At 50.4% G+C, this 16,723-nt stretch overlaps 1 protein-coding gene across 5 annotated transcripts in view; it reads right to left on the bottom strand.

Annotated features, from left to right (window-relative positions):
• LOC100119575 (teneurin-a) overlaps positions 1-16,723 on the bottom strand; it is a 74,023-nt gene that overhangs the window by 34,369 nt on the left and 22,931 nt on the right. For all 5 annotated transcript variants that reach the window (XM_016984235.3, XM_016984236.3, XM_008205261.4 and 2 more), the window contains 3 exons: positions 6,921-7,225; positions 5,179-5,298; positions 3,552-4,258 (listed from right to left, as the gene is read on the bottom strand). In XM_016984235.3, coding sequence (XP_016839724.1) covers positions 3,552-4,258; positions 5,179-5,298; positions 6,921-7,225 — 1,132 coding nt within the window. The remainder of the gene's footprint in view (positions 1-3,551; positions 4,259-5,178; positions 5,299-6,920; positions 7,226-16,723) is intronic.

Here is a 16,723-nt window from a genome sequence, read left to right as displayed (position 1 = left end):
GAGAGGGGCGTTTACGTGCGACTACAACTGCTATAAATGCAAGCCCTGTGTGTGTATGTGTGTTTGTGAGCGCCGGTCCTGCGTGAATAGGGCGCAGACGTCGGACGATTAAGCCTCGCCGAGAGAGAGAGAGAGAGAGAGAGAGAGAGAGAGAGAGAGAGAGAGAGAGAGAGAGAGAACGACGAGTTAAATCGGCCGAATTATACGCGAAATACGCGAAAATTATATCCGCAGGCGCAAGCAGTGGAGAGTCGCGGCGGCGATAGGCGCAAGCGCGGCGCGCAGGATTATAATGCGCTCGTCCGCTCCGCTCCGCGACACAAAGGTCCTTCGGAGGGACGATCCGCTTCCCCCTCTGATGTCTGCAGCAGCTTGTGTGTGTGTGTGTCTACCGTATACGCGCGGAGAGGGCCGAGAATTTTCCAGTCTCGCTGTGTACTTTTTTTTTCTTCTCTCGCTCCACTTCTAATTTTTCCATTTACCCATCGCGTCTCGAGACCGACTATCCCCCTTTCCACTGCACACACACACACACACACACACACACACACACACACGAGGTTTGCGGTCTCTGGCAACGTACGTGTCGGCGGCGCGGGGGAGTGGCGGTCTCTTGTTTTTTCTGGACGATTTAACCGAAATCGCCGTGTATTTGCGCAGGCTGCTACTGCTGGGGTCGCGCGCGCGCACACGTACATAAACAGGCTCCGCGAACGCGCTCATCGATTGTGTCCTCGGCCGCCGCCGACGTTGCATCGGTGCCATCTGGCCGCGCTCTCGCTCTCTCTCTCTCTCTCTTTCTCTCTCTGTGTATAACGTGTAATACACTGCGGAATACAACGAGGCACCGACGTATGTATGTAGGGGGGAACTGCTGCTGTTCTGTGGCCACATTTAATACGTATGGATAATAAGTCAACAAATGGCCCCGATCTAATGGAGATATAACCGTGACTGATACCATTAAATTATGTTTCGAGTTTATCCACGGGATTTCGGGGCTCTATGCGTGTCTGGCCCTCCACCACTACTATATGCGTATATTTTATCGAGCTGCACGGCTTCTGACCGCTCTTTAACTCGACGCGGAGCGCTTTTATTGTCTCTCGTGCGTCTGCACACGCATTACGCTCGCCGAAATTTTTTCCCATACGCGCGCGTTTCGCCGGGGAAATTTAATAATTTAGGAGTTTCTAAGAATGCTGCGAATCGCTCTCCGGCTGCCGTTGCGAAACTTTTTATCGGTTTTCTCGAACTTGTTGGCCCGGTAAATACACACACGCGCGCGTGTGCGCGCGCGATATAAGGAAATTTATAAACTCTTTCAATCGCAACTTCTTATTTCCAGATAGCTGCGCGAAAATTTGAAATTCGACACGATAAACAGCGCTGCGCGCGTATTTTTCGCGTTTCCATAGAGCGACGGCTTCGGGGCCGAGATTAATTAATCAGCTGAGGAATCTCGTTGACGATAGAATAGCAGAAATCAGTCGGTCGGAAGAGAGAACACGCGACTCATCGAGCGCAAACTATATGAAATTGCTAATCGAAAGCCAGTGTCCCGCGCCTAATCCGTTTTCGTAGCGCGAAACTTTCTAGAGCAAAAAAAAAAACATATACAGATATACGCGAGAGAGCAATAAATAGCGATTCGTCGTCCGCGCATGGGGAGAAATTACGTTTTAGCTCCCAATATTAAAATGTCCAAATCAAATTTCGCGTCAAACCCCTCCATGCACGATGCTGCTACTGCTACGAGGGTTAAATTAGAGTCGGTAGTTTGGCGCCCGCGCGCGCGACCGACACCCCACTGCTGTATATAATAACGCCGAGAGAGAGAGAGCTTGTCTACATCATGGGGGAGGCTCCGACTGTCTGCTCCTTCTATCTCCCGGAGCGTTTAGGAAAAAAATCAGTTACATCTTTTTACGGGAGAGACAATCCGATTTTCTACACGCGAGTGTGAAAAATTTTGAAAGACCGGGGATTCGTCGCGCGGGCGACGTATATAATACGAGCCGAGATCAAAGCACGGTAGCTGCACGCGGCGAAAATTATCACTCAATATGCGGCTCATGCGCCCGGGCTTCAAAGGGGTTTGGAAATGACGAATCACGTTGCGCGCGAGAGAGCCGCGTATTTACAAGAAGATTAGCTCTCGACACTTGGGCGAGCAAAGTCGATTTTCACGGGGTATACATCATCCCCCCCCCCCCCCCCACTTATCCCCTTTCTCTATACCAGGCGGAAAAATATATATATTCCTCTCGTTACATCATCAAAATTCTCCGAGGCTAATTCGAGCTCGAATATTACCCTTCCTAATAAAGCATCCTCGGCTTGCGCGACTCCGCCTTATATACACCCCTCACTGGCGGTATACAGAAGAAGAAGGTAGATGGGGAAAAATCGAGCGCAAACTCCGACGGCGTTATGTACCTTTGAGATTTGAATTTAAGTCGGGGAGAGATCAGTCCCATTTCCCGGGCTTACGCGCGCGCGTGACTTTGCATTAATTTCGGCCGCTATATACTCCTGCTGCTGTGCCGCTCGTAATTTTGCCAACAGTTGGTAGACGCTTCGGCAAAATTGTCCTTTATCGCCGGTCCGATATGTGAGCATACGCGCGGCGGGGGCGTTTATAAGCGAAAATTCGCTGCCGCGGCGGAGCGGACGTGTTGCAGTGTCTGCAAATATGACACGCGCGTGCATTAGCTGCACGCGGTCTGTTTAATACGCGACCGTTGTTAGCACGTGCGCTACGTCTCCCAAGGCCACGCGACGTTGTATATTATATAATGGAAAAAAAGAAAGAAGAAAAAGAACTGTGTAATATGCATTTGTCGTTGTCTTCTCGCTCGCGGCGGCGGAAGCGATAAAGCCCGAGAGAGTTCGAATATCGAATCCCGCAGCTCTCGTAATTATTGATGTTTTATTTCGGACGCGTTTTCCAATAACCAATTTATTCCCCTGGCGACGCGAGCCAGCGCGCGCGGGATGGAAGGACGTATAAATTTTCAAATTTAGGGAAGCGCATTGACGTTCTATATTACATTCGAGCGGTCGCTCTGGCGATAAGCAATTCCCGGACGACGATATAAATATTAAATTTCGCTCTTCTTTAAATCGAGGAAATGTCGCGCGGCTCAAAGTTCTGCGCGCGCGCGCGCCTCGTTTATTCTCGGGAAGAGAGAGAGAGAGAGGCGGAAGCGCGCGATCGAAGCTCAGCGCGAGAGTAGCCCGAGTCTCTTAAATTTTTGATTCTCTGAATTTTTAATTTCAATCTCGAGATTTTCCCGGCCTCGTGATTCATCCCGCGCGCAAGCGGAGCCTTTTCCGTCTAAAAACGCGGAATCAGCAATCGCCTCGTGTTTAGGCGCCCCCCCCCCCCCTCGGGGATGATACAAATTGGAGGAGAAACCTTGCGTTCTCGTTGTTATATTCTCGGATAGATGGAAAGCCGATCGATCGCGAGTCGAGCGCGTGATAGCCTGAGCAAACGAGGGATTATCGCGCGGGGGTGTCGTGGGAAAGCGATAAGGGCGGCTTACCTGATAGCCGTCGATACAGTCGCACTTGCCGAGATAGCAGGAGCCCCTGCCCGAGCAGTCGTTGGGGCAGGTAGTGGACACACCCTCGGCCTCGGTGACGATCAGCGTGACCTTGTAGGGCTGTAACTCGTCGTTGTAGACCGAGAGGAACCAGCGCCCGGTGTCGAGGTACTGGAGCAGGCTCACGTTCACGAGCATCGGCTCGAAGCTCGACCTCTTGGCCAGCAGGTGCTGGAACATCGAGCTGAGCTCCTCCTCCGCGTAGGCGGGCAGTATCTGCGGCTCCGGCGGCAGAGCCGCCAGTCCAGCCTTGCCGTCCTCGGTGAAGCTCACGGCCGCGGCGCCGACCAGCAGGTCCCGCTTCAGCCTGTGATCGACCCGGCCGCCTTTGACGAACTCGACAAAGTCGTACTGGGTGACGCTGGGCGCGACGTTACGCCTGCCGTAGACGGCGAAATTCGCGCCCCAGGGCAGGGTGAGGTTCAGCCGAATGAAGGCGGGCTGCTTGTTGCGAAACTCGGTGTTCCAGAAGTGATAAGGCGGGATGACGGCCGAGTGAGCGACGTTGTACGACTGGAGCTCGAGGACCGCCGGCCATTGTTGGGCCGACTGCTGGATCTGCGGGTCGCTCTGGTGCTGCTGGTGCTGCTGCTGGTCCGCCGAGTCCGCCGCGCTCGAGTGCTCGGCCGAGCTCGTCGGTAAACTCTCTGCGGAAAGGAGAAGATGAGTTTATCGTTCCGCGCTTTGTCCGCTCGCGACTTTTTGATATAAGCAGGATTAACATTCGCTGCTGCAGACATTCATTTGACAGCACGACACATTTATTTCTCCCCGCTGAATTATATCACCGGGTATAAATAATGCTTAATACTTTTTGCCTCGCTTTGTTTATCGCACACGCACATACACACACACACACACACACGTAATTGTCTTTTGTTTGCCCGCGCGCGGGTTTTGTGAGAGGAACTTCTCCTACTCCCCCATTGTTGCGCGAAAGTCCGCAGTAAAATCTGTCACGATTATGTCTCTCTCTTTCTAGCTCGAGCGCCCGCGCGAACGACAAAAAATCTCCCTTTCATTCTTTCCTCACCCACGCGCTGTCTGAGTGTTCACTCTTTTGTTATTGCACGCTTGTGTGTACATGTGTGTTGGCAATAATTTTGTCGAAAAAGCTCCCGATAAGACCGCGAGCTTACACAAGAGTTCGTAAAGTCGTGGAGGATGAGAAAAAAGCATCAGCGAGTTTCCAAAGTCCGCGGCGCGCGCGTGCGTTAATTATTATCAATATCGCTTATACCGAGCCAAAAGTACGTGATGGCGCATACAATCTGCATATTAATGGCTCTCGCGCTGTGTTGGCTTAAGGATATAAACGCTTGGAAGGGGGTTGCAGGGCGCAGAGCCTGGGAAAGGAAAAAGCCGTTTAAATAGAGGAAAATGCTTTTAAAAGATAATTTCTCCGCGGCGGGCGGGCCTCTCTGTGTGTGTGTATGTGTTGTCGATTAATCGCCGTCATCTCGAGCGGAGCACATATTTCAAACTTTGTGTGTGTGTGTGCGAAATTAGAATATACAGGCGCTGCATGCACAGATACAGACAGACAAATCGATTGTTCGAAACTCACCTTCGGTAGGAATTTGCGTGGATATCGAGTCGTGGACATTTGCATTCTCGTGAGTGACAGCCTTGACGTCTTGCGCCAAAATGCAATTGGAGTTGTCAATGGGCTTCATGGAATTAACCGCTGCAAAATTCGAATCGAGAGACGAATCTCTAGTTAATAATCCAATACATATATATTCTTCGGCTACCGCTACCTACACTGCTACTGCTACACAGGGGCTAATACTCTCTCGCGTGCGCGCGGCATTATCATATCGACGCGGCCACTATACCGCCGCCGCGGGCCATGAATATTCAAGCGCAGAATTCGATTTGCGAACTCACTCTCTATCTCCGTCTTTGACTGTCGCGAGAGAGAGAGAGAGAGAGGAAGAGAGATAGAGATTGCCTAATTCGATTCCTCGCGCCCGCGACTTTCGCGTCGTTCCTCGAGCAGCGATCGATTCTTTTCGACGCTGGATTTGGCGCCCAACGAAAGTCAGTCAGGGGCGCCAAAGCGGAAAATAAGAGAGCAATCGCCAGTATGAATGGACAGTATGAATGGACAGCTATACGCCCTGCAGCAATCGATGCCGCCTTTGTATGTCGGCATACACACGAGTATATAACTCTTTGGCTAATTACGGCGCCGTATAATTATTATATTATTAACGCGACGAGCGCAATTATACGGCAATCGTATATAATAATATTCGTCGACGTGCGGATAGCAGTTTGTTCAATCGATCGAATATATTTCAGCGTTATAATATTTATTCGGCGTGTAATCTTTCCGCATTAAGATTGCGTATAGCGGCGATATTCAATTATAGATTAATCGGACGCGCAAATGGATCGGACCAGCCGCTAATCCTTATTGTGTTTTCCCTGCGATGAAATCGCCATAGGGTATACCAGAATCGTATAACCATGATGAGAAGAAAAAGAGACGAGATTTAAAAGCTCGTCGATAAGAGCCGCGCGAATTATCGCGCAGCGCCTTAATTCTCGGCGCCGCGGATACATCACGGACGCGATATCGACTATACATAGACAGATATACAGTCTGTATATATGCGGGCCGCGTATCGAGCTGCATCGGAGTGTGCAGCGTTTGGAATCAGAGAGATCGCTCCAATTTCCGTATTATTCTCTAACAATTCCCGCAAAGCTGCCGCCTCCGCCACTGTTGCTCTCTGTGTTTCCGTGCCGCGGTATCTATATACAGTTATACACGTCGGCCAATACACAGAGCTTTGTGCATCGACGCGCGACCGCGATATCTGACGTTCGCCAAAGCCAGTGTGCGGGTCTTTAAGGAATTATTGCTTCGTTTCCGATGCCGTTTCCATTATAGACCGTTTCTCCGGCAGTTGAGAGTATACGACAATTTGTTGAAAATAAAACACCTGCAGCCAGTCGATTTCTTCCTTTCGTTCGATCATTCGTTCGGAGATACCGCGTACAAAGGCCGTTTTACGGATACGCATATTTGACGTGCACGAAGGAAAAGAGACGTTGAACAGGCGCGATATCCCGAATCGTTCGAGAGCGATATTTCAAAATTCCCGCGGAAAATCAGCCGATATCGCTGATCCTTTGCCGTTACGCTTATGCAGGCTCTCGCGTATATGCGGGTAGTAGCGCATACGTGCGCGCGCGCGTCGAATAAGCCGCTGCGAATCAGAGATCGCGCTCCAATTTCCCGCAAAGCCCACCTATACATATAATGTACGCAGACGACGTAAAAATTAATCGACTCACCGGCAAAGTAGGCGAGCATAGCGATGAGGGCGACGGTGACGAGGATCATCGCGATGCTGAAGCACTTCCAGGAGCACCTGTGCTGGCAGCGCTTGTCGATGTGGAAGCGCGAGGGCGAGTAGGGCGAGTAATGCGGCACGGCTGCTGCTCTCATCGGGAAGCCCGGCATGACGAGCGGCTGGCCCTGGTTGACCACTGCTTGGCCTCCTCCGGCTCCGCCGTTGCCCGCTACACCCACGCCGACGCCCATACCCGGGCCCAGCGTGCCCACCGTCATCTGCTGCTGCTGCTGTTGCGGTGGTAGCCTGCAAAGAAACAAAAAAGACAAGACTCCATTAGTCTCCCGTTTCTCACCTAACTATATACAACACAATCGCCAAGTTCGCGTTTAATCGAGGGCTTTGTACAACGAGCTTCGTAACAAAGTTATACTCGTATATACACACTCTCGGCTAAAAAATCGGGCGCACGCAGGGGGGAGGGGAGGGGGGGGGGGGAGCAGCTTCCCTAATCATATTTTCATTGCGTGATTAATAGAGCTGCCGTGCTGGAAATCGCCTTAAGAAACTTATCTCCCCCCTCCGGGTTCTCGCGCGAGGATTTTCAATATTTTCGCGGCGCGAAAAGTTCTGAGTCGATAAGCATCTCGAAAAATCGTCCCGCATTATTAACGCTCTCCATCAGCTCCTTCCCCTCTCTATACACTTATAAACGCGTAGCGGTGGCCCACGTGCGGGAGCAGCTCCGCGTCGAATTATAAAGTTGTATCTTATTGGCGCAATATAACGAGGAGACATAAATAAGCCGGGTCCGAGAGCCTCTAACGCGTAAATTATCAGAGTCGAAAGCTCGCGCAGAAAACAACGGCGGGAGAGAGTGGAAGAAAAAAATAATTTCCTTGATTAATAACACGGCGAATCAGTGCGCCGAGAGCGAGGCCACCGCCGCCATGTCGCTTTAAAAAATGTCCCTGTCAGCCGGGGGAGAGAGGATTATATATATATATATATATATATATTGTGTATGCTGTATACGGGACGTCCGTCGCCGGAGGAAGAAAGATAGAGAGTAGGTCGAGCTGTGGCTGTGTGGATGTATGGGTGTATACGTTCGAGAGTTCGAGTTTCGGAGCGAGTGTGTCTCGAACGGGCCAACGGGAGAACTTTTTTCAGAGGCGCCTCACGTCCGCGCCAGACTCTCCTCTCTCCCCGTGTGTGTATAATAACTTTATGCAATAATGGCGCTTTTATACGCAAAGTACAAAAAAGCTGCCTTGGCTTGTATTTTTACAGGAGGAACGCAGCGTTTATACACACGCATTGTCTTCTTTTTTTCGTTCGTTAAATTTTTGCGGGCAACAAAAAAAAAAACAAACGCGAGAAGCGACGCAATCTCATTAACACACTCGGGCGACTTTGAATACGCGGCCCCGAAATTCCGGGCGGAATATAACGCGCGCGCCGCAATTTACATTTCTACGCGTAATTGCGCGGAATCTTTTTCGCGCCTGCGCGCAGGTGTGTATTAACGCTAGCTTGTCCGAGCGAAATTTCCCGCAAACTCACACGCGGCGAGTTTCGATATAAACAAGCCTCCATAAACTTTCTTTCGCGCGCGGAACTCGATTCATCAAGCTCTACTCTCGTCGTCGCCGTGTGTGTAAGTAATCGCGTTAGCGCTTATATGACCTGATTTCGCTCTTTATATCATAACGCGATTTGCCCCGAATTCGTCAGTGGGACGCACGGATATATCGGAGTAGAATACTGCGCTTTTTTTGTTGCGCTTAGATGAGTGGCGCGGTAGTATTTTTAACACGCGGCCGAGCGAGGCAATTTCTCTCCCCTTCGAGTGCAATTCTAACGACACTCGTTCGCTCTTTCTCTCCGTGAATAATATCCCCCCGGTTGTCTGCAGTGGCGCGAATGGCGAAAAAAAAAATGAGAAAACAAAATACTCGCGAGAGAGAGAGAGAGAGAGAAAGACAAAGGAAACGCGCTTCTCCACTTAGCATTTCGTGGAAGTAGCAGTAGAGAGAGAGAGAGAGAGAGAGAGAGAGAGAGAGAAATCCGTACGTGCCGGGGATTAGGGGGCCGTTCGTCGTCGTGCGCCAAGCGCGGCAATTAAAGGAGGAGGAAGAAGAAAAGAAATCTCCAATGCGTAATCTAGCGGGGCATTCCTCGCGTGTCTCCTCTCATTAAGCCCGAAATATTTCTCTCATTTTCACTTATCGAAGTTGTTCCGTCGTCCGGAGAAATGCGAAAAACGCGCGCGCGCCAACTCCTCCCCCCCCCTCCCCCTCCCCCCAGCTCGTTTCTACTTATATAGCCCTATATACACTCTGCAGAGTACAGTGCTGTGCTGCAGAGAGCGAGAGAGTGACTGGTATTTATCAGGACGGAGGCGAGTTCGCGAGTTCAGTCACGTTTTCGCAACTGTCGTTGATGTGACTGCGCGGACGATCGAGGATGAAGAAACGACGACGTCTCGCCGCCGCGAAAGCCACTTGCTGCGGCTCCTAACGTTATTACATACGCGGGGCTCCTCTCTGGAAGCAAAGTTTTGCGCCGAGCAAAGTATAATATACATGCTCCGAGTGTGTGTATATAGGGAGGAGAGAAAGAAGAAGAAGCAGAGGGGGGGGGGCATAGGAGCACGAATGTATGGCCGCGCAAACTTTGGCGGTTCTCGATCACTCTTCGCCTCCCTCTGTGTGAGTGTGTGTGTGTGTGTGTGCTCGTCGAAGAGAGAAAGCTCGTTGTGTGCTGTGCGCGGAGCGAGAGGACCACCTTTGTCGCATCCTAACAACGCCGAAGAACCGAAGGGAGGAAGCTTCTATCTCTCTTCCAGCAGCAGCAGCAACGGCGGCGGCGGCGGCGGCGCTAATGCACAGAGAGCGAGAGAGAGAAAGCCGATGGGGTGGGGCCGGAGTCGTGAGAATATTACACCACGTGTGCCGGTAATAAGATTGCGCACGTGACGACAATACAAAAATCCGCGTCGGCCAAATTGCGTTCGCCGCCGCCGCCGCCGCCGCAGAGAGAGCACAGCTCCGCTGCTATCGCTATATCGGAATCCCTCCTGCTATCCGCACCTTCTCTCTTCTCTCGTTTTTATCTCTCTAGCTCGCGCACAGCCGTTAATGCGCGCCTGATGCTTTACATGTGCTGCGGCTCTGCTCTCGCGGGGAAATCGAGATTTTCGTGCGCCTCAGCGACCGCACGTTTCCCTCCTATGTGTTATATTAAGTGAATAGTGCTTTTTCCCTTCTCTCTCTCGCACATTTTTTCCGTCCTCTCTCCGCGCGCTTCGCGTTAATGACACGCGCGCGCGCGAGAAGGAGCTTTTAAGCGCGCTTTTTGCGCGCGCGGGAAATTTGAATTTTATTATAATGAGATATCGGGATCTATATTTTGCGTAACGATAATGCGCAGTTTGCTTGTTGCTGATGTATTTCGATATCAAAGACGCGAGAGAGTCTTGCACTTTGCGAAAAATACACGCGGAAGGTCAAAGGAGAGAGAAACTCTGTCGCGGACTACACAGGGCGCCATTATTGTAGACTTTACTCGCGAAATTATAACGCGCGAGCAGCGTCGTTATCGCGAATCGACGAGGAGACAGGAGGATGATAACGAGAGCTAGACGGAAGGTTCTTTCAAGTTTTTCACCCTTGCCTTTGTGATTTTCGATACACCGGAGCGCGTTTATACTCGCTAGAAGAAAAAAACGACGAATTTTATAAATAGTCCGAGTGCCTCTAGCACTAAATCACGATGTCGCACGATTCGAATTCGTTAAATTAATGACTATAAGCCGAGCCCCTATGTCTTCGCTCGAGAATTCCTGACCCAATTTTTCCCGCTCCTTCTCTCTCTCTCTCTCTCTCTCGGAATCTTCAAAGTTGAAAAAGTAAAATAAAAATTCACAACTCTCTCTTTCTCTCTCCACCGTAGTCTTGTCCCTCGTTCTTCATAAAGGGGCATCTTTTTCCTTCTCTCTCACTCGCGAGGCAACGGCGGCGCTTAATGCTCAATTTGTTGTAACAAGTTTTCCAATAAAAAACTTCCGCGCCACCCACTGCCGTCGCCGCGCTGCGCAGACACACTTCTTTTTATTTCCCGGTTAAGGACGCTCGAACATAATAGCGTCATGAAACTTTATTAATAAAAAATTTCTCCACTCCTCGCTCGCGGCGACAGCGGCCGTCGATAATCATCGTAAAAACCCTATACACACAACACACACACACACACACACACACACACACACACAGTCCCTCGGATATAAACATCGCGATTAAATCGACGCCGCGCGTTTGCATAGGTACACAATTTTAGATCGGCCCGCCCCCGCGAGCGAATAAAAGAAAGTCGAGGCAGTTATGCGCATTACCGAAACATGATTAGGCACGCTCGTAAATCCGGCCTCCCAAGGTGACGCTGCTGCTGCTGCTGCAGTGTAATAAACGCGCGCAGGCGCATCATAGACTCGCTACGGCCGCGTGGGTAGCTATGTACGTATACGTATGTATATATACACGCATCTGTGCATCTCTCGCTCTCTAGTACGTGTCCCTCGGCCGGAAACTCTATTTTAACGTAATTGGACCCTCGTCCCCTCTCGAGCCGCTGCTACTGCTGCTACAATCCGAAGGAGGAGACGACGACTACGACGACGACTCTCGTGTGCTCTATATAAGCGCTGCGCTTTTTTTCGCCACCTTCGGGGAAAAAAGCAGCGAGCTCGACGCTTTTTTTTTTCAAAGCCCCCGATGACAAATTCACGAGGGCCACTTTTCCGAGCGCGCGCGATGATCCGAGAGAGAAAGAGTCAATTTTCAGAGAGAGAGAGAGAGAGAGAGAGAGAGAGAGAGAGAGAGAGAGAGAGCGGGGTGAGTCAAACTCGGTATACCCACGATTGATTTATGTGCCGAGGAAGATTGTTTTTAAGTGCGCGAGACGTATCCGTATGATTGCTCGAATTATTCTAAATATACGCGGGAGCTTGAGAGAGCAGCCGAGAGCAGAGCGCGGGGAAAAAGCGCCGGGCTTATGAATTTCGGGGCTCGGAATTGAAACGGAAAGCGCATATAGCTTTTCCACGGGGGCACAATGAAGACTTTGCGGAGAAAGAGAGCGAGAGCATTATATGAAAAACTGCTGCGCTTCTCAAAAGAGGATTTTATTCGTATAATTGCGCTCGGGAGAGAATACGTTTTGTTTTCCCTCCCTTGTTATGTGGGTCACTCGCCATTCATTTTTTCGTCGACTTACGTTGAGTGATTTAACAAACGCAATTACTACGCGCTCGTATTTCTCGCTCGCTTAGGCGAAACGAATCGCCGATGAGAGAAAGAGCGATAGGTCGATTTTTTTCGCGTTTTTCAAGTCGCGCCGCCGCCGAATAAAAACGCATGGCCTCCGGGAATGAAATAAAATAAAACACAGCGCGCAGTACACGCACGAGAAATCAACGCATTTCAGTCGAGCGTGAATCAGCAGCGGCTGCTGCGATATTATACTTTATACATATAGTGCTCGCGTGCGTATATTTATACAGCGTATAATATACGTATCGAAAGTCGCCGGCTGAATTTGCCGAGCTCTCGAAAAACGCAGCGGCAGCAGCGGTCGATTCACACAGCATGTGTGTGTGTGTGTGTCCACCATGGGCAGTTGGAGAGCTTCTCTATAACGAAATCATTTCTGACAGTACATGCGCGTCCAGCGAGCTAGAAAAAATCTTAAGTGGCCCATTCACCAGTCCAGATGCCGAGCACACGCGGTCTTCCCTCTCGCCTCTGCTCGTCATTCGATCCTCTTCCGCAGCGAAAATTTATGGCTCCGCACACAGCAGCAGCTTCCCGGAAAAGCGAAGCCCTCGTGTGTCCTTTTTCTGCCGCCAAAGCGCGTAAGGTTTCTAATTTATGGCCGCACTTGCGCATATGCACCGCACGGGCGCTCTTTTCACACGGACACTCGCAATTGGCGATGCATCAACAAGTACTTATATCGGAGCTACTTTTCCATTTCGATTTCGATTTACAAATGAGTTGGGAAATCGTTCCGCCGGGCAAATTAAAATCTAAAACAAGACGCAATTAATAACGGAGGGACTCGACGGCGAAGTGTAACTCGATATCGCGCTCTCTCGCGCCGCGAATGAAGTTGTCGATCCGGCGATTTATCATAATTCAGATATATATCGGAGCTGCGCCCCGACGACGAACACGACACCAGTCCTCGCTGCGCGGAAAACAATCAATCAAAAATCGTCCACACACACGCGCGCGCGCGACACACAAAGAGAGAGACAGAGAGAATCGTGAATCATCGACTCGAGCGACACACAGAGCATTGGATTTCCGGCTAATACACTTGCGCCGCGTAACTGCAGCGCGATTTCCCGCAAAAAGGTCGTTAGGCTTAGCGCAGAGGGGATAGTCGAGAGAGTATTAAAAAAGGGGGTGAACGCCAGCAGAGAGAGAGAGAGAGAGAGCGAAGAAGAAGTAGGTAGCGAGCGTGGAAAAGGTCTAATACCCGATTCAGCCGTCTTGATCCCCCCGTCGGCTCATACAGCGGTAGTAATTTTATTTGACAAAGGCAATTCATCGGTCATCTCTCTCTCTCTCTCTCTCTCTCTCTCTCTCTCCGGCGAGAGTAGAGAGCTGCCGCTGCTGCTGCGGAATCGAAAGGCGGCTTGTCAGAAATCATTTCACGCGCCGCTGCCCCGGAGTAGGTATATACCCACACAGAGACTCATATATACGCGAGCGTTCGGGGGCTGCTGCTACATAGTTAGAGAGTACGAAACGATAGAGACGGATATAGTGTATAGGGCTTGTTTATTCGCCGTGTGCGCGCGCGGCTAACAAGGATGGCGCGAGAATTCAAGTGAGGGGCTGCTGCTGGCGAATTAGTCCATGTGTGTGTGTGTGTGCGAGAAAGAGGCGGATTGCACGAGGGTCGCGTCTCTCTCTCTCTCTCTCTCTGTCTTTTATGATGAATTTATCCAGACCGATCGGCAGATAATACATATATACATTTTTTCTCTATATATGCTACGTAGTGTATGCGGTGCGCGTTATTGCGGGAAATTAGTGATAGGACGCTCGGCTGAGTCATACATGAACACACAACTACACAGGCGTTATCGGTCTGTCGACGTGCGGGGAATACAAGTTTTTGATCGATCGGCCGATTCCTGATTTATCGCCGCGTAATCTTCCCCGTCATATGGCGCGTCTCGTCTCAAGTTTTTGCGCCTGCTTAAGCCGACGAATCGATCAAAGGAAAAATCCATAACGCACACGACATGCGTAAGCTACATAAATAGACTCGTACAAAGCGGAAAAAAAGGGTTTCCTTTTTATAAGCGGGTGTAAGCCCCTCTTACATAAATAAGACTTCGCGTACGATATACACAGTAGGCGCCTACTGCACACGAATCGTCCAAACGATAAACGGATCTATCTCGCGACCCTCCCGCAGGGCCGCCTATAAAGACTTACACCGCGCACGTGGGGCGCAAAAAAAAAGGAAGCATAATAGAGTGCGGATTAAGTGTCCGGAGAGACGAAGAGGGGCTGTTACACACGCGCAGACACAGGGCTCGTCAGCTCTCGATTCGTCATCGGCATTATGTGCGCAGGATGAAAATGTGCCCCCGATGCGCGCATCCTGCAACAATGCAGTGTACGTATAGAGAGACCAGGTGGGGCCTCTCTCGTTATACGCATACCTGGCTTATGCATAGCTCGCCGAGTGTATATAGCACCTTTGTGTCTCTGGATGGGCCTCTCTCTCTCTCTCTCTCTCTCTCTCTCTCTCTCTCTCTAAGCACACACGCGGGCAGGTATACACGCCTGTGAGGAAACACTATACGAGTATATCGAGGGGGGAAGTAGTAGAAGAAGAAGAAGAAGCTTGTAGGTATATGGGACGGAATTGAGCTCGAGCTGACACACACGGACACACATACACGTGTGCGCGAAGGGACGAAAAGAAGAAGAAGAAGAAGCGACGCGGATCAAAGAGACATTAGGAGTAAATAAAGGCGTAAAGCCGAGCAAGGCGCCGGCTTTTGTTATTTTTTTCACTCTCTCTCTACTCGCTTTCAATCCTCTCTTTTCAAGGAGCAGCAGCTTTTCTCCTCTGCTCCACGGGCAGTCCGACTCGTCAATATTTTCATTCTCTTCTCTCTCCCTCTCTCTCTCTCTCTCTCTCTGTATGTCTCTCTTCTGAGAGAGGATATACGTATAGTACAAATTTATGCACTCGGCACAACGACGACGATGACGACGACGACGACGACGTTTTATTATAGATACGCTTCCTCTCCTATTCTCCTTTTCTCCGAGTCTCGAGGCGAGTGTAAACGTTGTATTAGTCATCGTGCATCGAAATAATGGAATTTCATTTTGAAGCGCGAGGCTCAAAGGAAAATTTCGCTGCGCAGCTAGCTCGCGTAATCCACACTCGGATATTACGAGCCGAGATGTAATTCCTCGTCCGATCGCGTTTATTGTTGGAAAGTAATCCGACGTCGGGTAGGAGGAGGGAAAAAAAGAGCCGGGTTCGTTATATACCGATGGAAACCGCCTACTATACACTCGACGAGAGGCTTTTTTCACGAAATAATGCACGATATTTCCGCTCGGCTAATGCAGCTCTAGCTCCTCAAAAGAAAAGTTTTTTAAGAGAACGCCCGAGCGCAAGAGGGAGAGAGAGAGAGAGAGAGAGAGGAAGTCACGCGCACGCGCGGAGCAGGAAGTGCAACACTACGTGCTAGATTTATCGAGAAGTTTGCCAGCGAGTCTATACATCCCTCCCTCTCGCGTCTATTGACTTTGAAAGTTGCCGGACGTTTACGTTTACAATTTTAATTGCTCGATCAATCCCTCGAAGTTGCCTCGGCGCGAAGAAGCACGAGAGAGAGAGAGAGAGAGAGAGAGAGAGAGAGAGAGAGAGAGAGAGAGAGAAGAAAAGCGCCTGCCGCCGCGTCTATCATCGTGGCCTGGCGATCCATCAAGCTCTCGCTATGGGGGCTGTATAGAGAAAAGGGGGTTGGAGAGAGGAGAAAACATTCCGCACTCGTGCGAAAGGGGAGAGCGAGGAGCCGAAACCGCGCGCGAGTGTGAACGACGTCCCTTCGAGTGTGAGTAACAGGTAATTTCACTTTCCTCGCTCACTCCGTGATTTCGCTATTCCGCACTTTGCGCGAATATAATCCAGTCGCGCTCATGAGCGAGAGCCTCTGGTGAAAAAATCCTCTCATCACGCCGCTGCGCTGCGTAACTCGACGTGATTGCAGCTGCAGAGATTACCGAGGCGTGGCTTATAGCGAAGAGAGAAAGAGAGAGAGAGAGAGAGAGAGAGAGAGAGTATACAATCGCGTTAAAAATAAAATTGCCCGGCCACCGGTAACCCAGTTCGATGATTGAAAGCTTCGCTGTGTGTGTGTGTGTGTGTGTGTATGCGATGTCCAGCGGCGAGCGACGGCCCTTTCGACGTCCCGGCTATTTTAAATTACGTATCCGTTCGTTCTTTCTGGGTGTCTGCGCGCGTGTCAAAAGTTTTTAAAAATATATGAACGCGCTCTTTTTTTACACAAAACGAGCGGCTTCGACTGCGCGTATAACGATTGAGAGCTCGCGTTGGATGAAAAATTTGTTCAACAAGATCCTTAATTTCCAGCGCTCGAAATACAGAAAGAGGAGCAATAAGAAGGCGGCTATAGCATCGGGAGGAGAGCTGCGGAGGAAAACAGATTTAATAAAGTTTTGATACACGGCGTATTCA

Source organism: Nasonia vitripennis, chromosome 3 (genome assembly GCF_009193385.2).
Source record: "Nasonia vitripennis strain AsymCx chromosome 3, Nvit_psr_1.1, whole genome shotgun sequence".
NCBI classification, from domain to species: Eukaryota; Metazoa; Arthropoda; class Insecta; order Hymenoptera; family Pteromalidae; genus Nasonia; species Nasonia vitripennis.
This window is presented reverse-complemented; position numbering and strand designations above follow the sequence as displayed.